The 18,602-nt window shown below is 36.9% G+C and overlaps 2 protein-coding genes across 2 annotated transcripts; both read right to left on the bottom strand.

The window, feature by feature from the left end:
* Positions 1–1,354: 1,354 nt before the first annotated feature.
* Positions 1,355–11,899, bottom strand: trpc2b (transient receptor potential cation channel subfamily C member 2b; the record flags this gene model as incomplete). Its single annotated transcript, XM_081391476.1, has 13 exons — positions 1,355–2,199; positions 4,476–4,596; positions 4,697–4,769; positions 5,408–5,535; positions 5,620–5,812; positions 6,013–6,105; positions 6,200–6,362; positions 6,442–6,642; positions 7,813–7,987; positions 9,192–9,356; positions 9,448–9,657; positions 10,261–10,953; positions 11,885–11,899. 13 exons carry the CDS (start codon positions 11,897–11,899, stop codon positions 1,355–1,357), a joined length of 3,075 nt encoding a protein of 1,024 aa, XP_081247602.1.
* Positions 11,900–12,807: 908 nt separating this feature from the next.
* On the bottom strand, positions 12,808–17,572 carry xndc1 (xrcc1 N-terminal domain containing 1). Its single transcript, XM_081390564.1, has 9 exons — positions 17,461–17,572; positions 16,984–17,125; positions 16,740–16,895; positions 16,165–16,337; positions 15,972–16,054; positions 15,710–15,876; positions 15,548–15,614; positions 13,670–13,845; positions 12,808–13,571 (listed from the first exon to the last, which is right to left on the bottom strand). The coding sequence occupies exons 1-9, from the start codon at positions 17,518–17,520 to the stop codon at positions 13,333–13,335; spliced, it is 1,263 nt and encodes a 420-aa protein (XP_081246690.1). The 5' UTR covers positions 17,521–17,572; the 3' UTR covers positions 12,808–13,332.
* Between the last annotated feature and the right edge of the window lie 1,030 nt (positions 17,573–18,602).

Here is an 18,602-nt window from a genome sequence, read left to right as displayed (position 1 = left end):
AAGAGGTTTTGGAGCCATTTTGAATATGATCCTGGTAATTTAGTGTAATGTTTTTGGAAGGGTGCGTTTGTTTTGTTTAGCTTTGATAAAATAAAATGATGAAAATGTATTTTGATATTTTTTTTTACATACATTTGAACACTAGTTGATGGTTTTGTTGGCTGATGTAATTCCACCAGCATTACCCTTAGTGAAGTAACTGGTCATATTCGTATGGTTATGGGAACAGGTGTGACGTTCCAGGAGAGGTGCTTGGGGAGGGTCTGAGGCTGCAGGTGACTGGGTAATGAATAGTCATGGAGGCCTCATGGGAGAAGCAGCTGTGTCACAAACAGCAGGTGTTGAACAAGCTGCAACATGTGCATGAGGTCTCTGGGGTTAGAAATGTGTTCTCGTGCACATTTCAAACCATGGCTGCATGTACGTATTCAGGGTTTTGAGATTCATTTACATAAATTGATATTAAAGCAATTACTGTACTTCATGGGAGATAGAACACTGCACATTTATTGTTTATTTTAATGACAGAAATAAAATATTTTCATTTCAAAGACCAAGAAGCCAGAATGCCTCTCAAAGTACATTATATATACAGTATATATATATATATATATATCCAGTGGCCCCAAAAATATATTTGTCACTTAGAGAACATTACTGTTTAAAAGTTTGAGGTCATTGTGAGTTTTGAAGAAGTCTCTTATGCTCACCAAGATTGCATTTATTTTAAAAAAATGCATTAAAAACAGTAATACTACAATTTAAAAGAATGGTTTTCAATTTCAATATATTTTAAAATGTAATTTATTATTGTGCTGGTAATTACTCCAGTCTTCAGTTCTTTGATGGACAGAAAGTTGTAATATATTTATGTAAAATTATGTTTGTGTAACATTGCAATTGATTTTACTGTCACTTTTGATCAATTTAATGCATCATTGCGGACTAAATATATAAATTTCTTTAAAAAAAAAATCTTACAGACCCCAAACTTTTGAACAGTACTGCAGAACAAGTGAAACACACTTTAAAATGATTAAAAAAATAGTTTTGTTCTAAATTAAAAGTGCTTCCTGGCTGTAAAATGAATAATGTTTGTAGATAATGTGATGAACGGACTTCGTTCACTAAAAGTTACTTTTGAGAAAAGCTAAACGCACTAGCATAAATTGTTTTCAAATGTAACCCTAACATTAAGACATTTTCAGTGACAAATGTGTCCAAATACTTTCTGTTGCCACTGTAACAAAGCATTTTAGTATCTTAAAAAACTGAAACAATGCTTTCAAACTAGGTTTATGGCTCTCACAAGCTAGTTGTTTTGAACTAATCTCAGAAAAACTGATTGCCGTCATTAAGGGCTACTAGCTGAGGGTTCAAATTCTTGAGAACCAAAACCAGTGTCTTGGGAGTCGTCGCTGCCGGTTGGAGATGAAGCTTTGTTTCCACTGAAAGTGAAATTCTTCTCTAGCTTTTCCTCAATCCTCTTTGCTAAAAGACTCACTAGGCTTATCTGGCTCAGGCCAAACTTAATGCCCTCATTGACGACTTCAACTACATCCACATTAATATCTTCTGTCGTTCCATTGTTTTCCTCAACCTCTCCATTCTCCTCTGTCTCAGCTTCCTTTAGATCTGATCCTCCTGTTGCCTCATCTGTATTCAATTCCTCTATATTATCTTTGGCTTTCTCTGTCATCGCCTCATCTTCTCTTTTTCCACTGGCTTCACTCTCTATGTCTGAATGGGACTCTATATCTATGACTGTCTCACTTGTATTCTCTGTATCTGTATTCTTCTCAGCACCCTCCTCCTCCATGCTAATCTCGATGACCTCATCAATTCCTGTCTCACTGCTTTGCTCTTCATTTGACTTCCCGTCTGCCTCTGTGTCAGTGGTCGGTGACTCCTGCACGTCTACAGTCTCTTCACGCTTCTCTTCTACAGTCTCCGCTTGTTCTTCATGGTGTAATGGTGCATAGTGTTCCTCATGTATAGGAGCAGTCTTTCTCTCGTCGTTGTTGAAGCCCTTGAAGTTGTTTTTGGCTCCGATGATGTACTTCCCCAGGAAAGAAGAGCCTCCTGATGGGTCCGCTTTGGAGCTGTCCGAGTAGTCAAGCATGTCCGTGTGAATCTGTTTCATTTCTGAGTGTAGCTGGCTGATCACTTTACTCAGCTCTGTGATCCTGTTCCCAACATCTACAAGAAAGACATTACAGATCATTTCAGCATTTTCAATGCGTGGCCTCAGCAAACTTCCAAAGTTTTAACTTAAAGGTCCCGTATTATGCCCCTTTTCACAAGATGTAAAATAAGTCTCTGATGTCCCCAGAGTGTGTATGTGAAGTTTCAGCTAAAAATACCCAACAGATCATTTTTTACAGCATGTTTAAATTGTCATTTTTTGGGGCTCAGAAAAACGCGCTGTTTTAGTGTGTGCCCTTTAAATGCAAATGAGCTGCTGCTGCACGACACAGGGGGCGGAGCTTCATGAGCTCGCGCTCAGTCTCTCAGGACAATTTCATCTCAAGGAATGAGGATAATATCAGAAACTCTCAGTAACGGTGTTCATTTCGAGTCGGACAATAATGCCTACAGAGTCAGAGTGCTGTATAGAGATGAAACAGGTATAGTTTAGTAGTTTAATTACGGTTATTATAACGTATTTGTCATCTGCTTGCATGTATCCATTATTTATTAATACCCTACAAGTCTGCTGTCTGAATGATGATCAAACATATACTGATGTGTTTAATAAAGTTTATTGTACATCACACAAAAGATGAAGCGTCAGTTTTACTTCAGAAAATCACCGTAAGAGCAGAGTAAACACAGTAAGTTATTAGAAGTGCGCAAGTACATAAACGAATTTCGGTAGAGTTGAGGGAGCATTCCTGTGGGCGGAGATTAGTCAAAAAACGGTTCTACTGACATCATTAAAAAAGGAAGTAGAGGGATGTAGTCCAAACGGGCCGCTCGATGTAGGCGACTTCTGTTAAATAAAATATCTCGCTTGGCATTGAACTTTGAGCTTTATAATTTTACAGATATTATTTATACTCTAACAACATTACACACTAACTAAAGTTTGAAACATGGGATCACAAAGAACGGGACCTTTAAAATAAAACAAAAATCACATTAAAAATTTTCAGAGAGCAGATTTATTTCCTGCGTTAATGTGTTTCCTGTTTCGGCGTCATGACGGAATTACCGTGATTATTAGATGCCAACTTTGTAAATACGTTCACATCTTTGTACAGCTCATATTTACTTTTTGTAAACTGAATCTTGAGAGCTTCATACCACCTGACGGCTGCAATATAATGCGTAAATACTCAAAATAGTGCCCGTTTCACCTGTAAAACATAGTTCATTATTATCTCCTAATATTTCTGTTTAATAACTATTATTGACTATTCTTAAAGGGATACTTCACCGATTAGCATTAAGCTTTGTATCAGTAGAAACCCGGTAGTATTTTCGAATGACCGTGCTTTCCTCCCTCATGTCCCCCTGAGACGAGAGATTTCTGTATTGTGTGTCTGAAAAAAAATCTTAATTTTGCGTCATCGGAGGCTTTTTTGTCCAGAGGCTAGAGTCTACAGCCAGTAGTAGGAGCTTGTTCCGCATGTTTTCAACCCATCCATAGGGGGATCTCACGATAAAACGGCGTCTTTTCAGTTTCGAGTCAACTAGTAGCCTAGTTGTATCATTTCTTCCGATACTGCCCTCTGTGACCGGTAGGCGTGGCTTGGTAGTGGCCTCGTAGGGAAGCGAAGCAAGTGCATTCTGGGAGTTGTTGTCTTTCATCCACTTGAGCCAAAAATACATTTTCTGGCTTTTCTCAGTCTAGAAGGCACCAACTTCTAAAATAATTTCACATTTCTACTACATAAATGACCCAATTTAAATACACATTCATCTTTCCAGCGGTGAAATATCCCTTTAATGTCTTAGTAATGCAAAATGAATATATAAATAAACGAAAGACATACAATGCAGTTTAACGTAGCTAGCACAGAGTAACTATAATAACTAATGCATAAAGTCCTGTTCACAAATTCACGTTTTTGTAGTTTACACAGAGACGATAACAGTATCATTTTCAGGAACTTGCACTTTTAAACCCATTTTCGAAAAGTTTTCAGGCCTCCGAAATGCTGTTGTCGTGTAAATGAACGTCCAAACCGCATAAAATATTTTCCATTTTTAGTTGAAAATGGTGTTGTGTAAACGGCCCCTTAGTCAGTTGTAGTTGGTACTGGGGGGTACCAACTACAAGAGAGCAATTGATTGGATCAAAAAACTGCATGGCCCTGCGGTCAAGATGAATTATCAATATATGGAGAAAGTAAAAGAACATTTTACAAGTACACTAGCATAGAGACAACTAACAGACTAAACTAATCCGATCCAGTGGATGGGGTCTATAACAAAACATGATGAACAGATTTAAAAACACCTTGTCTTACCTTTGCGTTTGGCTTCTTCAAACTCTCTCCTGGCAGATTCGATATAGCGCTGAACCAGAGCACGAATGACCTGCTGTCTGTAGGGAATCCGGTTCTCCCCTGAGCCCGCGTCAGGGGGCATCTTCAGTGTTGCATTTCAAACAAAGCAAATGGAAGCATGGGTTTTATTCAACATGCTGCACAGTAATGTATTTTCTAATCTTGAAAGAAAAGAGTACCATAGACGTGAGTGGAGGGTAGTCTTGAGTAGAGTTACAGTTGAAGCAGCAGCAGCAGATCCGCCTGAAAATTCCTCTTAAATATAAAGGGAAAAAACATTAGGATTAAAATGAATATTTTCCCTTTTACGATTTGTTTAAAATTAACACTTAAAAAGTGCCACTTGGAAATAAAATAATGGAATAAAATATCAATTTGTTTAAAATACACACTTAAAAAAGTGCCACTTAAAAATAAAATAATGGAATAAATTATCAGTTTATTAATTTATCATTTAAAAAATGCAAATAAATCTATCACTTGACTAATAATAGTGGCATTTAAAAAGCCATTTATTTAATGAATGGTTTAAAAGTTAAATGTAACAATTAATTAATCCCTTTTTTTTTTCAAATTTGACATACTGTAAATAGCTATGTTTAAATAACGTATTTTAAATTTAGTTATATATAATAATAAATAATACATTAATAAACCCATTTTCAAATGAACAAATAGCTGTTGATTTAATTGTTGTATTTTACATATAGTTAAATATAATAATAAATAGTACATTAATAAATCACTTTTTAAAATGATGAATAAATAGAAATATTTCCATTTTTTTAAGTGAAACTAAAAAAATTCTACATTAAATCCTTTTAGATGGAACTCCTTTAGGTGGAACTCCTAGTCCTTAATAATGGACTCAATCAAATAAGAAACTGAGCAACCTTAAAAGATAGAAAGCGGCCTTTGGAGAGGGGATGATGTTGAAGGGGACAGGCATAGTCAGTCCTTCTCTGAAGTAAGTCAGGTAGAGCTTTGAACGGGCAAATTTCCACTCTACATCAGCATCATCCTACAGGGATGAACAGTTTAAGTCAAACACCAAGCCTGCATTTTTACTGTACACGTTACATCAGGGTCAGTTCCTCCAGTTTACCTCAATTTTCTGAAAAGAGTTGGTGATCATGGCAATGAGCATGTTTAGAAGGACAATGACAATGATCAGGGTGTAGATGCCATAAAGGATTCTGCCAACAAACTCAGCCAAAACAAACTCAGGCATGTCCACGTAGGTCTGGTCGGCCATACCAAACATTGTCCAGAAGAGGAAGCTGAAGGTTTCATTTAATCTGTGAATGAAAATAGATTATCTCAAAATTCAGCTCATTGATTCGATTTCTGCAGCTGCTCAGAACCTGAAGCTAATGTTCATGCAAGGCTCTTTCAAAGCTATAGAACCTAAGTTAATAGAACCTTCATTCAATTATCTGGTATTATTAACTTATTAGCAAAATGTTCTAAGAACATATTTGTGTTAGCTGGGAAATACCTTCCAAGATTAGGGGAGATGATAAATGGGACATAGACATTGTTGATGCCACACAGGAAGGCGGTTCCAATGATCACCAAAATGAACATAAATCTGGAGAGAAAAAGAAGTATCTTGAACAAAGTGCTTCTCAAGATACTATTAATCTTTATAATCAACATGATAAGGTCTCGTCGCAGCTGAATACCTCATCATGTCGTCAATCATCTTTCCAATGGAGATCTGCAGGGTACCTAGAGACTCGTGTGCTGGCAGGATGTAGGCCAAGCGAGTGAAACTCAGCATGCTGGTCACTGCAAACAGCACCTCAGCGATGAACTGGGGATCCTCCTGATGCCACTCATCACGCACTGTAAACCCACAAATACGTTACTGCAGTAGGCCAGTCAGATGCCAATATTGTAGGCTTAATAAAGTATTTTCTCTCACAAGTGTTGTTGAAGTAGACACACTCATCCTGGTTGTCGGGTAACTGGCAGAGGAAGTGGACCTTGAGCATGATGACCACTCTCAGGGCGAATGAAGCCAGGTACATGCTGAGAACCATCACATCCAGACAGTTCCACCAGTCCAGGAAGTAAGACCTCAAGCCTTCGATCCAAACCTCCTTACACTCGAACCAGAAAAAACCTGTTTTAAATGATTAATGATTACTATATTGTTGTTTTATAATGTTTCACGTGTAATGCTCAAAAAATGACCCTGCAGCAATATAAATGCAGAACTATATTTACAAGTGAGTGTACACATCTTAATCAAAATGGTTTTTAAATATACAGTATATCAAAAAGAAAAAGATTATTTTGGGGGGGAAGTCACACCACATGACATTTTACAACCTGAACTAACCTTGACTTAAAGGGATAGTCCACCCAAAAATGAAAATTCGGTCATTAATTAAGACTTTCGTTCATCTTCGAAACACAAATGAAGATATTTTTATGAAATCTGAGAGATTTCTGTCCCTCCATTGACAGTCTATGCAACTACCACTTTCACACTTCAAAAGGTTCATAAAAAGATTGTAAAGAAAATTTGAAAGATAAACCGCTCGATTCACATGGATTAGTTTTAAGATATCTAGGCTGTCAATGGACGGACAGAAAGCTCTCAGATTTCATTAAAAATATCTTCATTTGTGTTTCGAAGACGAACGAAAGTCTTACAGGTTTGGAACGGCATGAGGGTGAGTAATTAATGACAGAATTTACATTTTTGGGTGAACTATCCCTTTAAAAAGATTTATTGATCTTGTCAATAATAATTTTCTTTTATGTTTCTTTTCCTGCATGTTTCTGCATGATGGTTGGACCATATGACTTTGATTTGAAGGACACAGTTTAACAAATATTAATAACCAGCTTTATTCAAATCTTTTTTTCCTTAGAAATACAGTAAAAATAAAATATTAATAGTTTCATTAAGATATCAAAACAGTTGTATTACTCTTAAATTTTTTTACTTTATGCAAATGTTTGTGTTTTTTGCACAGTCTGGTATACTTATGAATGTTAAGTGTATACTCATAGTTTTTATGCCATTCAGGTATATGTATTTTTTTATTAAATATTTTGAGTTAACTTTATTGGATGGAATGTAAAAAATAAATTAAAAAAAGTAAATAGAGTCAGGTGTGCTACTGTCTGTCTCTGTATTTTTTCTAAGAAATGTTCTACTGTAATAGTAATTCTCTGTAATGCTCAAAAATGAAGTTGAAGATGTTGCATAAAAATGAATCTAGTACTGTATCCCAATCGATTTCTCATAAGCATTTTTCGAGAAGTGTTTCCTGGGACCTACCAACCACCCAGACCATGTGGAAAGAGCTGTGAAGGATGGTGTGCTGACGAGAGGCAAAGCTGTCCCGATACACCTCCATGGCAATGGATTCCCCCAGTAGCGTGATCAGGAACCACATATATGAAGCCGAATGGAGGAGGAATTTAATCACAGGGATCTTTATAGTCTTCCCCATCTGAGAAGACAAACATTAGACCACAACATGGTTTAGTTGAAAAAGCCTGTTAGAAAATTTCTGTGATGGCCTAGCCATCTGTCCAGGGTGTTTCCCTGCCTTCGGCCCGAGACGCAGGGATAGAATCCAGCATCCCAGTGACCCTGTAGGGTTAGGCTCCAAAGCGTTTTGGAGAATGGATGGATAGATGAAAGTCTCTTCACTATATTGCATCTACTCAATAAAACTAGGTAACAATTTCTCAGTTTGTTTGGATAGATTTGATCCCATTTGTTGAGTAACAACTACCTAAATCTAACAGCTATGACACACTAAAAGAAATTAGGTAAAGTCTACCTAACATTTGTCAATACATAACACAATTAATTACTTATAACTTTTGGTTGTTATTTTACATTTAAAATAGCCTTTGTTGCAAGCACAACAAACATTTGCAATAAACAAGAACTACAGCTATTACTCATTATGTGGATCAACGTACGCTATTAATTCCTGTAGCCACTGACAACCTAACCACACAATCTACTCTTCAGTGCAAAGCTAACCACAAAAAACCAACATAAAAGAAACTCTTTTAAATGACACGAGACATTAAACACTAATAGGTCTTTCACTACTCAAAAACACATAAAAAAAACCTTAAGTTGTGTCCCAAATGACGCACTATACACTTTCCACGTATACACTATGCACTTATACACTATGCACTATGTACTCAATCATGTAGTGTATTAATTCTATAAGGTTATTTTGTCATTCAACATTAGCATGAAGTGTCTAACGTTACACACTCCATTTTTTTTTAATTAAGTGCATTATCCGGGTATTTAAAGTGCACTTTTCCTTTTCGGAAGTTTCCGAGTGAACACACTCCTTGCACTATTTATACTACAAAACGGCATTGAATGCTGCATAAGTACGTGAATTGGGTTGCACCTTTATTTTCAACATTTACTCTCTGATCCAGCCATTTTCAAAACATGCTGGAAGCAAAAAATCCACTGCCCAGTTTCAGTTAATGCTACAAAAAAGATTTAGGTAGCCCGAACTAAAAAAAAATCAGTAAACTTCAATTTGACATATTTAAGTAGATTTGACACAAATACATTTAGTGGAAACAAAATGCTTTAACTCATTTTAGTTATGTAAATTTAACAAGCAGCAAAAATAATATTTTATTAGAATATTTCAATATTTGGCAAACCTTTGACTTTGGTGCGATCCAGTAGATTAGGCAAAGGATAGGCATGGTCAGGAATATACCCAAAGACACCAGAAGCTTCCATGCCGTTCTGCTGCCCCTCCAACCTGAAAGGTTCCCACACCAGATGGAGGAGAGCACCTGCTGGCAGATGGGGTGGGCTACAAACTGCAGAACAAACAAGAAGCCAATGGTTAGCCAAATACATGGATAAATATCAATGCAGTTGTTTCTTGCTCAGGGGTGTTAAAGCTCCTACTTGTTTTTGATTGTAGTTGACGGCAAGCCTCAAGCGAGCAAGGTTTGGAATGCCCTCCTCAAAGGCCTGCTGGTCCAGCTCGTCCTCGCTGTCCTCATCCTGATTCCCACAGCTGTTCAGGACGGTGGTGACCTCGCTTTGGTTCCGGCACATTCCAAGCAGCTCCACTGTAAATTCCTGGCACACCTGCTCGAGGCTAAGATACTGAGGCTGTATGAAGCAAAGGAGACAGTGGTTGTGAAAAATATGTCATTGTACAAATACAAGAGTGACCACTATAAAGAAAATTTAAATCTTTCAAGACACAGGTACTAATTTCTTAGAAATGTATTCTTTGTATTCATATTGGTTTCATATGGTTTTGAAAAACGTTTATATTGTTTTCAAGAGAAAGTTAAAAAGTAATAACTTTAAGAATGTCATTACAAGCCTGCATTTATTTGATTAAAAATAAATCAGAAAAGAACAGTAATATTGTGAAATATTATTACAATTTAAAATATATATATTAAAGAGGCTTCTTTCTTCATTATGATATCAGGGCAGTTGTATCACCCTAACATTTTTAGACTTTATTCTACTTAAGAAAATATCTAAATCAATTTTAATACAGACAATTAAAACATACACATATGCTGATCATCAAAGTCCTTTTTTTAATGTATATTTGAATAAATTAATGGAAATGAGAGTCACATAATTGATGAGATTATGGAATGTTTTATATAATATATTCTAATTTCAATTTGTAAATATTATCCATGTAGGATTTATCAACTTCTACTACAATGAAAGATATCTAAAAACCTCAACCTTAAACTCAGGTTCCTTCATAGACAGCTTGCGGAGATCCCGGCTGAGTCGGAAGGCGCTGAGCATGGCATCTTCAGCGGTGATGGACAGGTAAGCACGGCTGGCAATACCTCGGTAGGTGTTGATACGGGACAACGAGAACTTGAGCAAATCGTATTGCCGTCCATTACTGCACTCCAGACATGCGCATGAGATTTTATGAGGCCAAGGAATTTCGTGACCTTTCTGATTGAGCATTGCTACAATTTCATACAGATCCTTCTGACAGGCCAGAGTTAATGGTGTCACTCCAGGGGCAAACTGGGAATCATCAATGGAGTGGTCAAAAATGGCCATGGCGAAAGAACGCACATCCATCTTGTTTCCCTTCTCTAGATCCAGTCGGTCCAGGAGGCGCTTGACCACACGAGGTTGGTTGGTGTCCACGGCCACCAGAAGAGCTTCGTGAATCTGCCGGAAGTCAAACTTGATCCCTTGGAGAAGGGTGTCCATGGTGTCCTCATTGCCCAGTCGGATGGACAAGTTCAGCGCTTCTCTCCATAGCCTGTCCTCAGAGTCGTCCAGCTGACGGATGATGCCGTCACCCGTCTTCAGCAGCGAAGACACCATGTTTATGTTCCTCTCTCGGATGGCGCCGAGGAGCTCTGGAGGGAAGCGAAACTTCTTGTTCACAATCTCGCGCCATTGTTCTGGCTATTCAAAGGGGAGATAAAAAAAACATTTTAATACATGGCAACGCTCAAACTGAAATACAAGATTCTGTTTCACGGAGGTCTAGATGTCTGTCTGTTCTTCTACTATTTCACTGCTTCAAACACTGTCAGTTTAATTTTCTAAAAACTAAAGCATTACTATGCAATGTCACATTAAAGGCTCATTTAAAAAAAATAAGATAAAGTGGGGTACAAATGTCCAAGAGTCCATACTGAAAATGTGGGATTTAACATCAAATTTTAGGACTTTAGGATAGTAGTTCTCTTCTCAAAAAGGGAGCTGAGACTGACCAAGGGGCCACAAGATGGCTTAAAATTATTTAAAACAAGACAAAACAAGCTTTAAAATAAGACAAAATAGATAAAAATAGACAAATCAAGATGCTAGCTGACATTTCTTATTTTAGTTTGCTAATTTATTATTAATTTAATCTAAATGATTCTCATGATCTTGAAAATCTGAATATAGAAGGGAATTTTAAAAGTGATTTCTGGACCTGGAAAAGTCTAGAAAACGATGACTAGAGAAGTCACGTATATTTAACTGGCAATAAAAAGAGTTAACCCTGAAAACATTCAGTTGTTGAAACATCTAGAATTTAATTATAGGGACATTATTATGCTGATAATAGAATTTGCAATAGAATGGGATTTTAATAAATTATAAAAATGTATTTTTCCAATGTATATAGATATACACAAACTCATTCAAACTGCTGTATATATTTTGTATACCGTATAATTTTGCATGTCATAAAAACAGTCAGGAAAACTGGTGTAAATAAAATGAGCAGATAGTCACATAACCTAAACTTCTATATAACAGATACAATTTCCAAAGACTTTGACACATGCTTAACGAATAAACGCACAAAATAATTTCTCACAATGAAAATTTTTTTATTTCTTACCGTGAGGTTTTCCATCTTCAGACACACCTGGGAAATAAATATTACAGTGGGCTTGTATCAATGGATGTCTCACATGTCCATCGTATATCAAAAAAACAAACAAAGCAGCTTCAAAATCCAGTTAGTAACGCAGTTTTATGAGGCTCTAATTCTGATCTGAAGAGAGTGATTAAGTTCACTGGTTTGCCACCACTGAGGAGTCAACACACGGCTGAATGATTTCATTGTGAACGAACCAAATAACAGGTATAATTCCCAGAAGGACACGGCCAATTAAAAATGCAACTGTAACACTATGTTGCATCCCATTAGAGCTCACTAAGGACTTCTAAATTTCCACTCCCCCATCAGTGCACTTCCTCCTTTCAACACCTCTGGAAACATCAGGGCTCAACAATAAGGATGGCCCCATGACACAGGGTCAGTGTTTCAGGACAGCTATTTGAAAATTAATTAGAGAAATAATTGTAATATAAATCTTTAAAGTAGATTTTCACACAAACAATCTGTATTGTAAAAAATGTGCTATATAGATAAAGGTTACTTGACTTGACATACACTATTTTTTTAATAAATACACATTATATTGATCAAAAGTGACAGTAAAGGCATTAATAATGTTACAATTTCTTTTTCAAATAAACACTTCTTTTGAACTTTCCATTCATCAAAAAATCTTGGAAAAAGTATTTTGGTTTCCACAAAAATATTAAGCAACACAACAGGTTTCAAGCTGGATAATAATAAGAAATGTTTCTTGATCAGCAAATCAGCATATTAAGAGTGATTTCTGGAGGATCATGTGACACTGAAGACTGACGTAATGATGATGAAAATTCAGCTTTGCATTACAGGAATAAATTACAGTTATTTTAAATTCTAATAATATTTCAAGATATTCCTTCTATTTTTTACTGTATTTTGATCAAATAAATGGAACCTTGATGAGCATAAGACACTTTATTAAAAACAATAAAACATCTAACCGACCAACATTTTTTAACAGTAGTGTATAAATATTTATATATCAGTTTTAATCCAAAAAGGTATATTTATTTTGTTGTTGAAAAAGTTAGAAAAATGACAGGGCAAATAGAAACTTTCTAAATGACATATTTCACAATTATGAGAATATATTGATAATTAAAATGAGTGAATGGCAGATATGACAACAAACATATTTACAGTCCAAACATGTTTGCCAGTCAAACATCTCATACATTAAAATGTCCCCATGACACAGTATAAACATAATGACCACTGTTATAATTGTCTCCATAAAAACAATAAAAATAGTCTTTTTAGGGAGGCATGCGTATTCTCCAAAACCAATAAGTCAGTAGGACACACAATGTTTACTGGCAAGGCCAGAGAAAGCAAGGGAATACCTGATTTCTATTTGCATGTTGCTATTTTGAAAAGGCTTCCGAGACCACAATGCTCTCCTCTCAGTTCAGCCACACAGTATCCCCACAGGTGCTGGCGTGCTGCTGGATACGGTCTGGGGGGAATCGGATGGAGCAAAGAGGACATGGAACCATATGCTCATCTGTGCCAGAGCCAAAAACAGAAGAGCTGCTGTGCTGTGAGATCATGACCTCTGTTCCTCTGACTTCTATGAGCTCCGCTCGATCACAATCCAGGCAGGTGGAAGCATGGAAAGGCAGATAATCGGGACTGAAGGATTCTACATGGACAAAAATCAAAAGAAAGAAAGAAGAAGAGCTTGTGAGTAAATGATGAGCCAAAATGTCTGCCAAATGTGCATGTACACAATCACATTACCTCCACAAAGAGGACATCTGGTCTCCGGAGAGCTCTGGTGGGCAGATTCCTGTGTGTCCTGTGGGCTCTGACTGTGTCTGCTAAAACTTTTGGGTGGGCTTGTTGAGGTGGGTTCATGTGCGGATGCTGCAGGTCTGGGTCTCTTCAGTGGAGTGCCACTGTTTATGAGGCTCTGCCTGAATGACCACCATTAAATACAGAATACACAGTATGGGTCAATACAAATTATAAATAGAATGGAGAATATATATATGAAGAATATACAACAGGGTTCAGAGTCTAGAACCACTAGTGAAAAGTGTATTTTGCATTTTTCTGATTTTATAACCCCCTGTGTTGAAAATCATGTTTTTAAAGTTGTTGATATGTCTATGTGGTGTTTTTAATGTGCTTTAAGACAAACCGTGTGCAAATTCATGAGTCAACACCATTGCTGAGTATTTTATCTTTAAAACTGCAGTGAACCAAAAACAGTCTCAAAAACATGGTCTGAAATCGCTGGTGTTTCTGACGTCACAAACTACCTTGTAGCCAATCACGTCACGAGGGGGCGGGCTTTAGCATATCATTAACTGCGCTCTGAAGATTGAAGTCTCAAGAGAAGCCAGGTTTTATTTGTTATTATAATTATGTATATGATGTATATTACGATGTTAAGATGAACTATATGCCTTTCTCCACTATGTTCTAAGTTGCAACTGTGTGACATGGTTTGTGTAACATTAGCAACACATTATTAGCTGTTTGATAACGTAGTCAAGCAAAAGGCTAATCATATTAATTACCACTTTGTGTTCGACGCTGTAGAGAGCGATACATAAAACGCATTACGATTCTGATACATCGACTTGTAGACGACTCTGTATGAGTGAGTGGAGGCGGGGCTCATTTGCATATTCATGGTTCCACGTATGCTAAATGAAGCAAGGGAGTTACATTAAGGCACGAATAATAAAAAATCACAGGAAAAAATATTTAAATATACCATTTTGGTGATCAAAGATGACTTTTCAGAGATAAAAATGATTGACTAGAGGGGGACTTTAAGAAATTTTCCTAGCAAATTACATAATCAGCATAATAATGAGTGAAAAAAATCTTTTTTAAGAATTTAAGAATGCCTTAATATTTGGTATGTCTTTGGTTTTAATGACAGAAGCACTAGAGATGCATAACCTCCATAAATCTGTGTCAAACCTGATGATCATGTTCTCCTTCATGATTTGAGATTTTCCCAAGAGCATCTTGTGCTTCAGTGGAAGAACTGTTTTCTTTTTTAACATATTTTAAAAAGTAATTTATTCCTGTGATGCAAAGCTGAATTTTCAGCATCATTACTCCAGTCTTCAGTGTCACATGATCCTTCAGAAATCATTCTAATATGCTGATTTGCTGCTCAAGAAAAATTTCTTATTATTAGCAATGTTGAAAACTGTTGTACTACTTAATATTTTTGTGGAAACCCTCATACATGTTTTTCCAGATACTTTGCTGAATACAAAGTTGAAAACAACAGCATTTATTTGGAATTGAAATCGTTTGTAACATTATTAATGTGACATTAAACATCTTTTATGTCGTCGGTGCCGATAGCCTCGTGGGTAAGTGCGCCAACATATAGCGCCGTTGTGCTTCGGGCGACCTGAGTTCGAGTCCCGGCTCGTGGACCTTTCCCGATTCTGTCCCCCCTCTCTCTCCCACCTCACTTCCTGTCTAGCTACTATATATTTAAAAGTCTTGTATGTCACTTTTGATCATTTTTAATGCACCCTTGCTGAATAAAAGTATACATTTATTAAAAACAAAAATGAAAAAATGCAAAAGACCACAATTTGTTTGTCCTTCATATTTGACCAGTACTTTTTTCTCAATTCATACCGTGCCTTAGACTTCCTCCTTTGCTCTTGAGGGGTTCTCGTTTGGTCAGTGGAAGTCCTAAATTCACCTGATTGTAGCCATATAGACAGAAACAACATTTACTTGATCCACTGAAAGCATTCTTTATTTTTGCTTTGTCTGAGAGGAGGCCAAATAACTTGCCTGGTGGGGTTTTCGTATTATCGCCTCGCTGAGGTGTTGTGCTGGATGTGGTACTGCATGGGGATGTTGACAAAGAGCGTCTGTTAGAGTGGGCGGCTATGACCATGCGCTCTGCCCGACTCAAACTCCCAGCATTCCTTTGGCTTTGGGCATCTGAGGAGTCATTCCTGTAAGAGAGAGTACAGAGTGCCTTCTGACTACCATGTAACTACAAATCTAGTTTTGAAATGAAGTGTAAGTGTCAGACATTTAATTCACAAACCCTGTGATTCGCCCAAAAAATGTGTTTTGGATAGCAGGGCTGGATAACCACTCCATCACGGATGTCATCTTTTCTGGAGTGCGCTGTGAAACGCAATTGAACCCAGTTGTAATGGCTGCTATGACACTGGATGTATAAGAAAATGCTAATTTGTTTAAACACAAAGTGATAAAACCTTCATGAAACCTCTCACCATATTTTCTTCAGCAATGTCTTCATGTTGCACTGAGGGACCTTCAGCCTCATCTTCCATGGTGCGAATGCGCAGAAAGGACAGACCAAACTGCAAACGTTTGTTGAAAGGCTGAGTGCAGGAGACTCGCAGTCTGTCCCAGCTCTCCTTTGCAGCCTGAGGGAGAAAATCAGCTAGACATGGAGACATTTAAGACATTATCTTAATCTTTCAGTGTCAATGAACATAGTTAAGTCTTGTGCACTTGCATACAGTTCACAAATTTAACCCTCTGGTGGTCTTCAGTCATTTTAGACCAAACAACTTTATGTTTTGAATTTTTTACTTAATCGAAATGGAATGAAACTTGGTGACTTTTGTGGTGCTTGCTATATGAACACAAAAGAAAATTGTGGACATAATAAAAATAATTTCATGATGGACCATGAAATCAAAATTCATCCTTTTTTTTAACATTTATTTCATTATAAAATGCTGCGCTTATTGTCTTTGTTCTGTTTCGACCACCGAGGATTACAAGTGTGACCCCTAAGTGAGAAATACCAGGGAAATATAGGGATTTGTAGTCATTTTACCTTTTTTAAACATGCGCACATTTTGGCGGCCAATGCCCTGTTTCGAGTCCGCTGGACTCATGAGGGTTGCAGTGGGCAGCAGGGTGACATAGGGATGGTCTAATGACCAGGAGGAGCGGCCAACATCAAACTGAATGAACGCAGAGCCACAGTTGCCTAAACAAACAAACAGGAAGACCATGAATATTAATGTCAAGAACACATATCAGATTATAGAGGAAGATTTTTCTGTTAACAAACCCACCAACATCAATGAATCCTATAGCAGAGGCTCGCTCCATCTGTAATTCCACCCTCAGCACTCCACTGCGGTCCTGGACGCTGCACAACCAGGGCCTGCTGCTGTCACTGCCATCACACAGATTATCCACTCCATTCTTACTATCCTGCAATTCAGTCATGTAAGAGAGAACCTTATTACTTTAATAACTTGCATTACTCATTATTACATACATAATTAATTAATAACATGCAATAGCATGCTTATAAGCATCATATAAAGTACATTCAAAGAGTAGAAATGAAATAACTTTGATTCATATGTATTTTTTAATCTCTGTATTTTCACTGGACAGTTTATATAAAATTATTTGAATCTGTATGAACTCTTCCTCATTACGTGATATCGTTCATGACAGTTATTATAAAATGCTAGACAGTATTACAAGTACTTATTAATTGCTGTCTCGCCGTATACATGAAAGTTCGACCAGATATTTACCTGTGATGTAAAAGAGACGATATGTTTTATTTTGATGGGAGCCATCGCAAAAACAGGCATTCAACGTGACACAGCGTACGTCATCACGTATTCGTTTTTCCCGCCTGAACTCAAAATAACTCCGCCCACAGCGTCACCGCCCTCATCCGGTTCAGCCAAAACATCAGATGATGCCCTCTCGTGGCCTTATATTTTTGAATGATTTGAATTATACATGAATTTAAAATCGATTTAACCAACTGATTTATCACAAAGATAATTTTTATTCAAGATTTGCACTGTGGCCAGTTCCAGTAAAAAAAAACAAAGCTTATGATAGGCCTATATACAATCATAACAGTTTATATTGACCAAAAGTCGAATCTATTTTCAAATTAATTTTCTGGAAAAAAAAAAAAAAACATCTTATCAATTTTCTGCATCACATTTAAAGTTAATAAGGGTGTATAAACTCATAACATGATATTTTGTGTTTTTCCACTATACTATACTGTTATTCCCAGTTCTTCCTCCAGTACAGTAATCTCATCCTGGCTTCGATGCCCAGCTGTTCTGTCTGTAAGCTAGAGTTCAGAATTCCCCCCAGTTGTCCTGAGGAAAAGCTGAAGACAGCTGCAGATATACAGTACCTATAATCTGCCCCTTAAAAGATGTGTTATGCTGTGCTTGGTACACAATAAAAACAAGCTACTTTAGAGCAGGACAAACCATTTAGTCTGTCGACTAACAATCAGATATGAAATATTCCTTTTTTTACCTTTTAATGAAGAATGTTTCATGTAAAAAAAAAAAAAAAAAAAAATCACAATTTGATAAAATATCTTACATGCATAGCCTGAGTGAAACTAAAACATGAAAAACCTGACTGGGATTTAGTTGGCCGTTGCATTTGCAATTATATAGATTATAAAATTAAATTTGCAAATGAGATGTTATTGTGACTTTTCCCTTCTCCAGCTGTTGTCAGCCCCTCCTGTAAAGCTGTTGTATGTGGGTGTGGGGAATCAGGGGGCCGCTGTAACTCAGAGACTGCAACTCAAAACATCTGTCTCCCATCCTCGTCATCTACATACCATCATCATGCATGAACAGGAAATCAAATAAACACAATCTATACATGTATTTCCCCTCTAGTTCTATTG

This window comes from Scardinius erythrophthalmus (assembly GCF_964197995.2).
Source record: "Scardinius erythrophthalmus genome assembly, chromosome: 17".
NCBI classification, from domain to species: domain Eukaryota; kingdom Metazoa; phylum Chordata; class Actinopteri; order Cypriniformes; family Leuciscidae; genus Scardinius; species Scardinius erythrophthalmus.
This window is presented reverse-complemented; position numbering and strand designations above follow the sequence as displayed.

What these genes read in the sequence shown, in the direction of transcription:
- xndc1 (XM_081390564.1), bottom strand. Translation starts at nt 17,520, where the DNA reads ATGCCTGTTTTTGCGATGGCTCCCATCAAAATAAAACATATCGTCTCT. An exon ending in TGTGCGCATGTTTAAAAAAG is followed by an intron (nt 16,338 to 16,739) that starts GTAAAATGACTA and finishes CTCCATGTCTAG; the next exon opens with CTGATTTTCTCCCTCAGGCT. An exon ending in AGGAGGAAGTCTAAGGCACG is followed by an intron (nt 13,846 to 15,547) that starts GTATGAATTGAG and finishes GTGGTCATTCAG; the next exon opens with GCAGAGCCTCATAAACAGTG.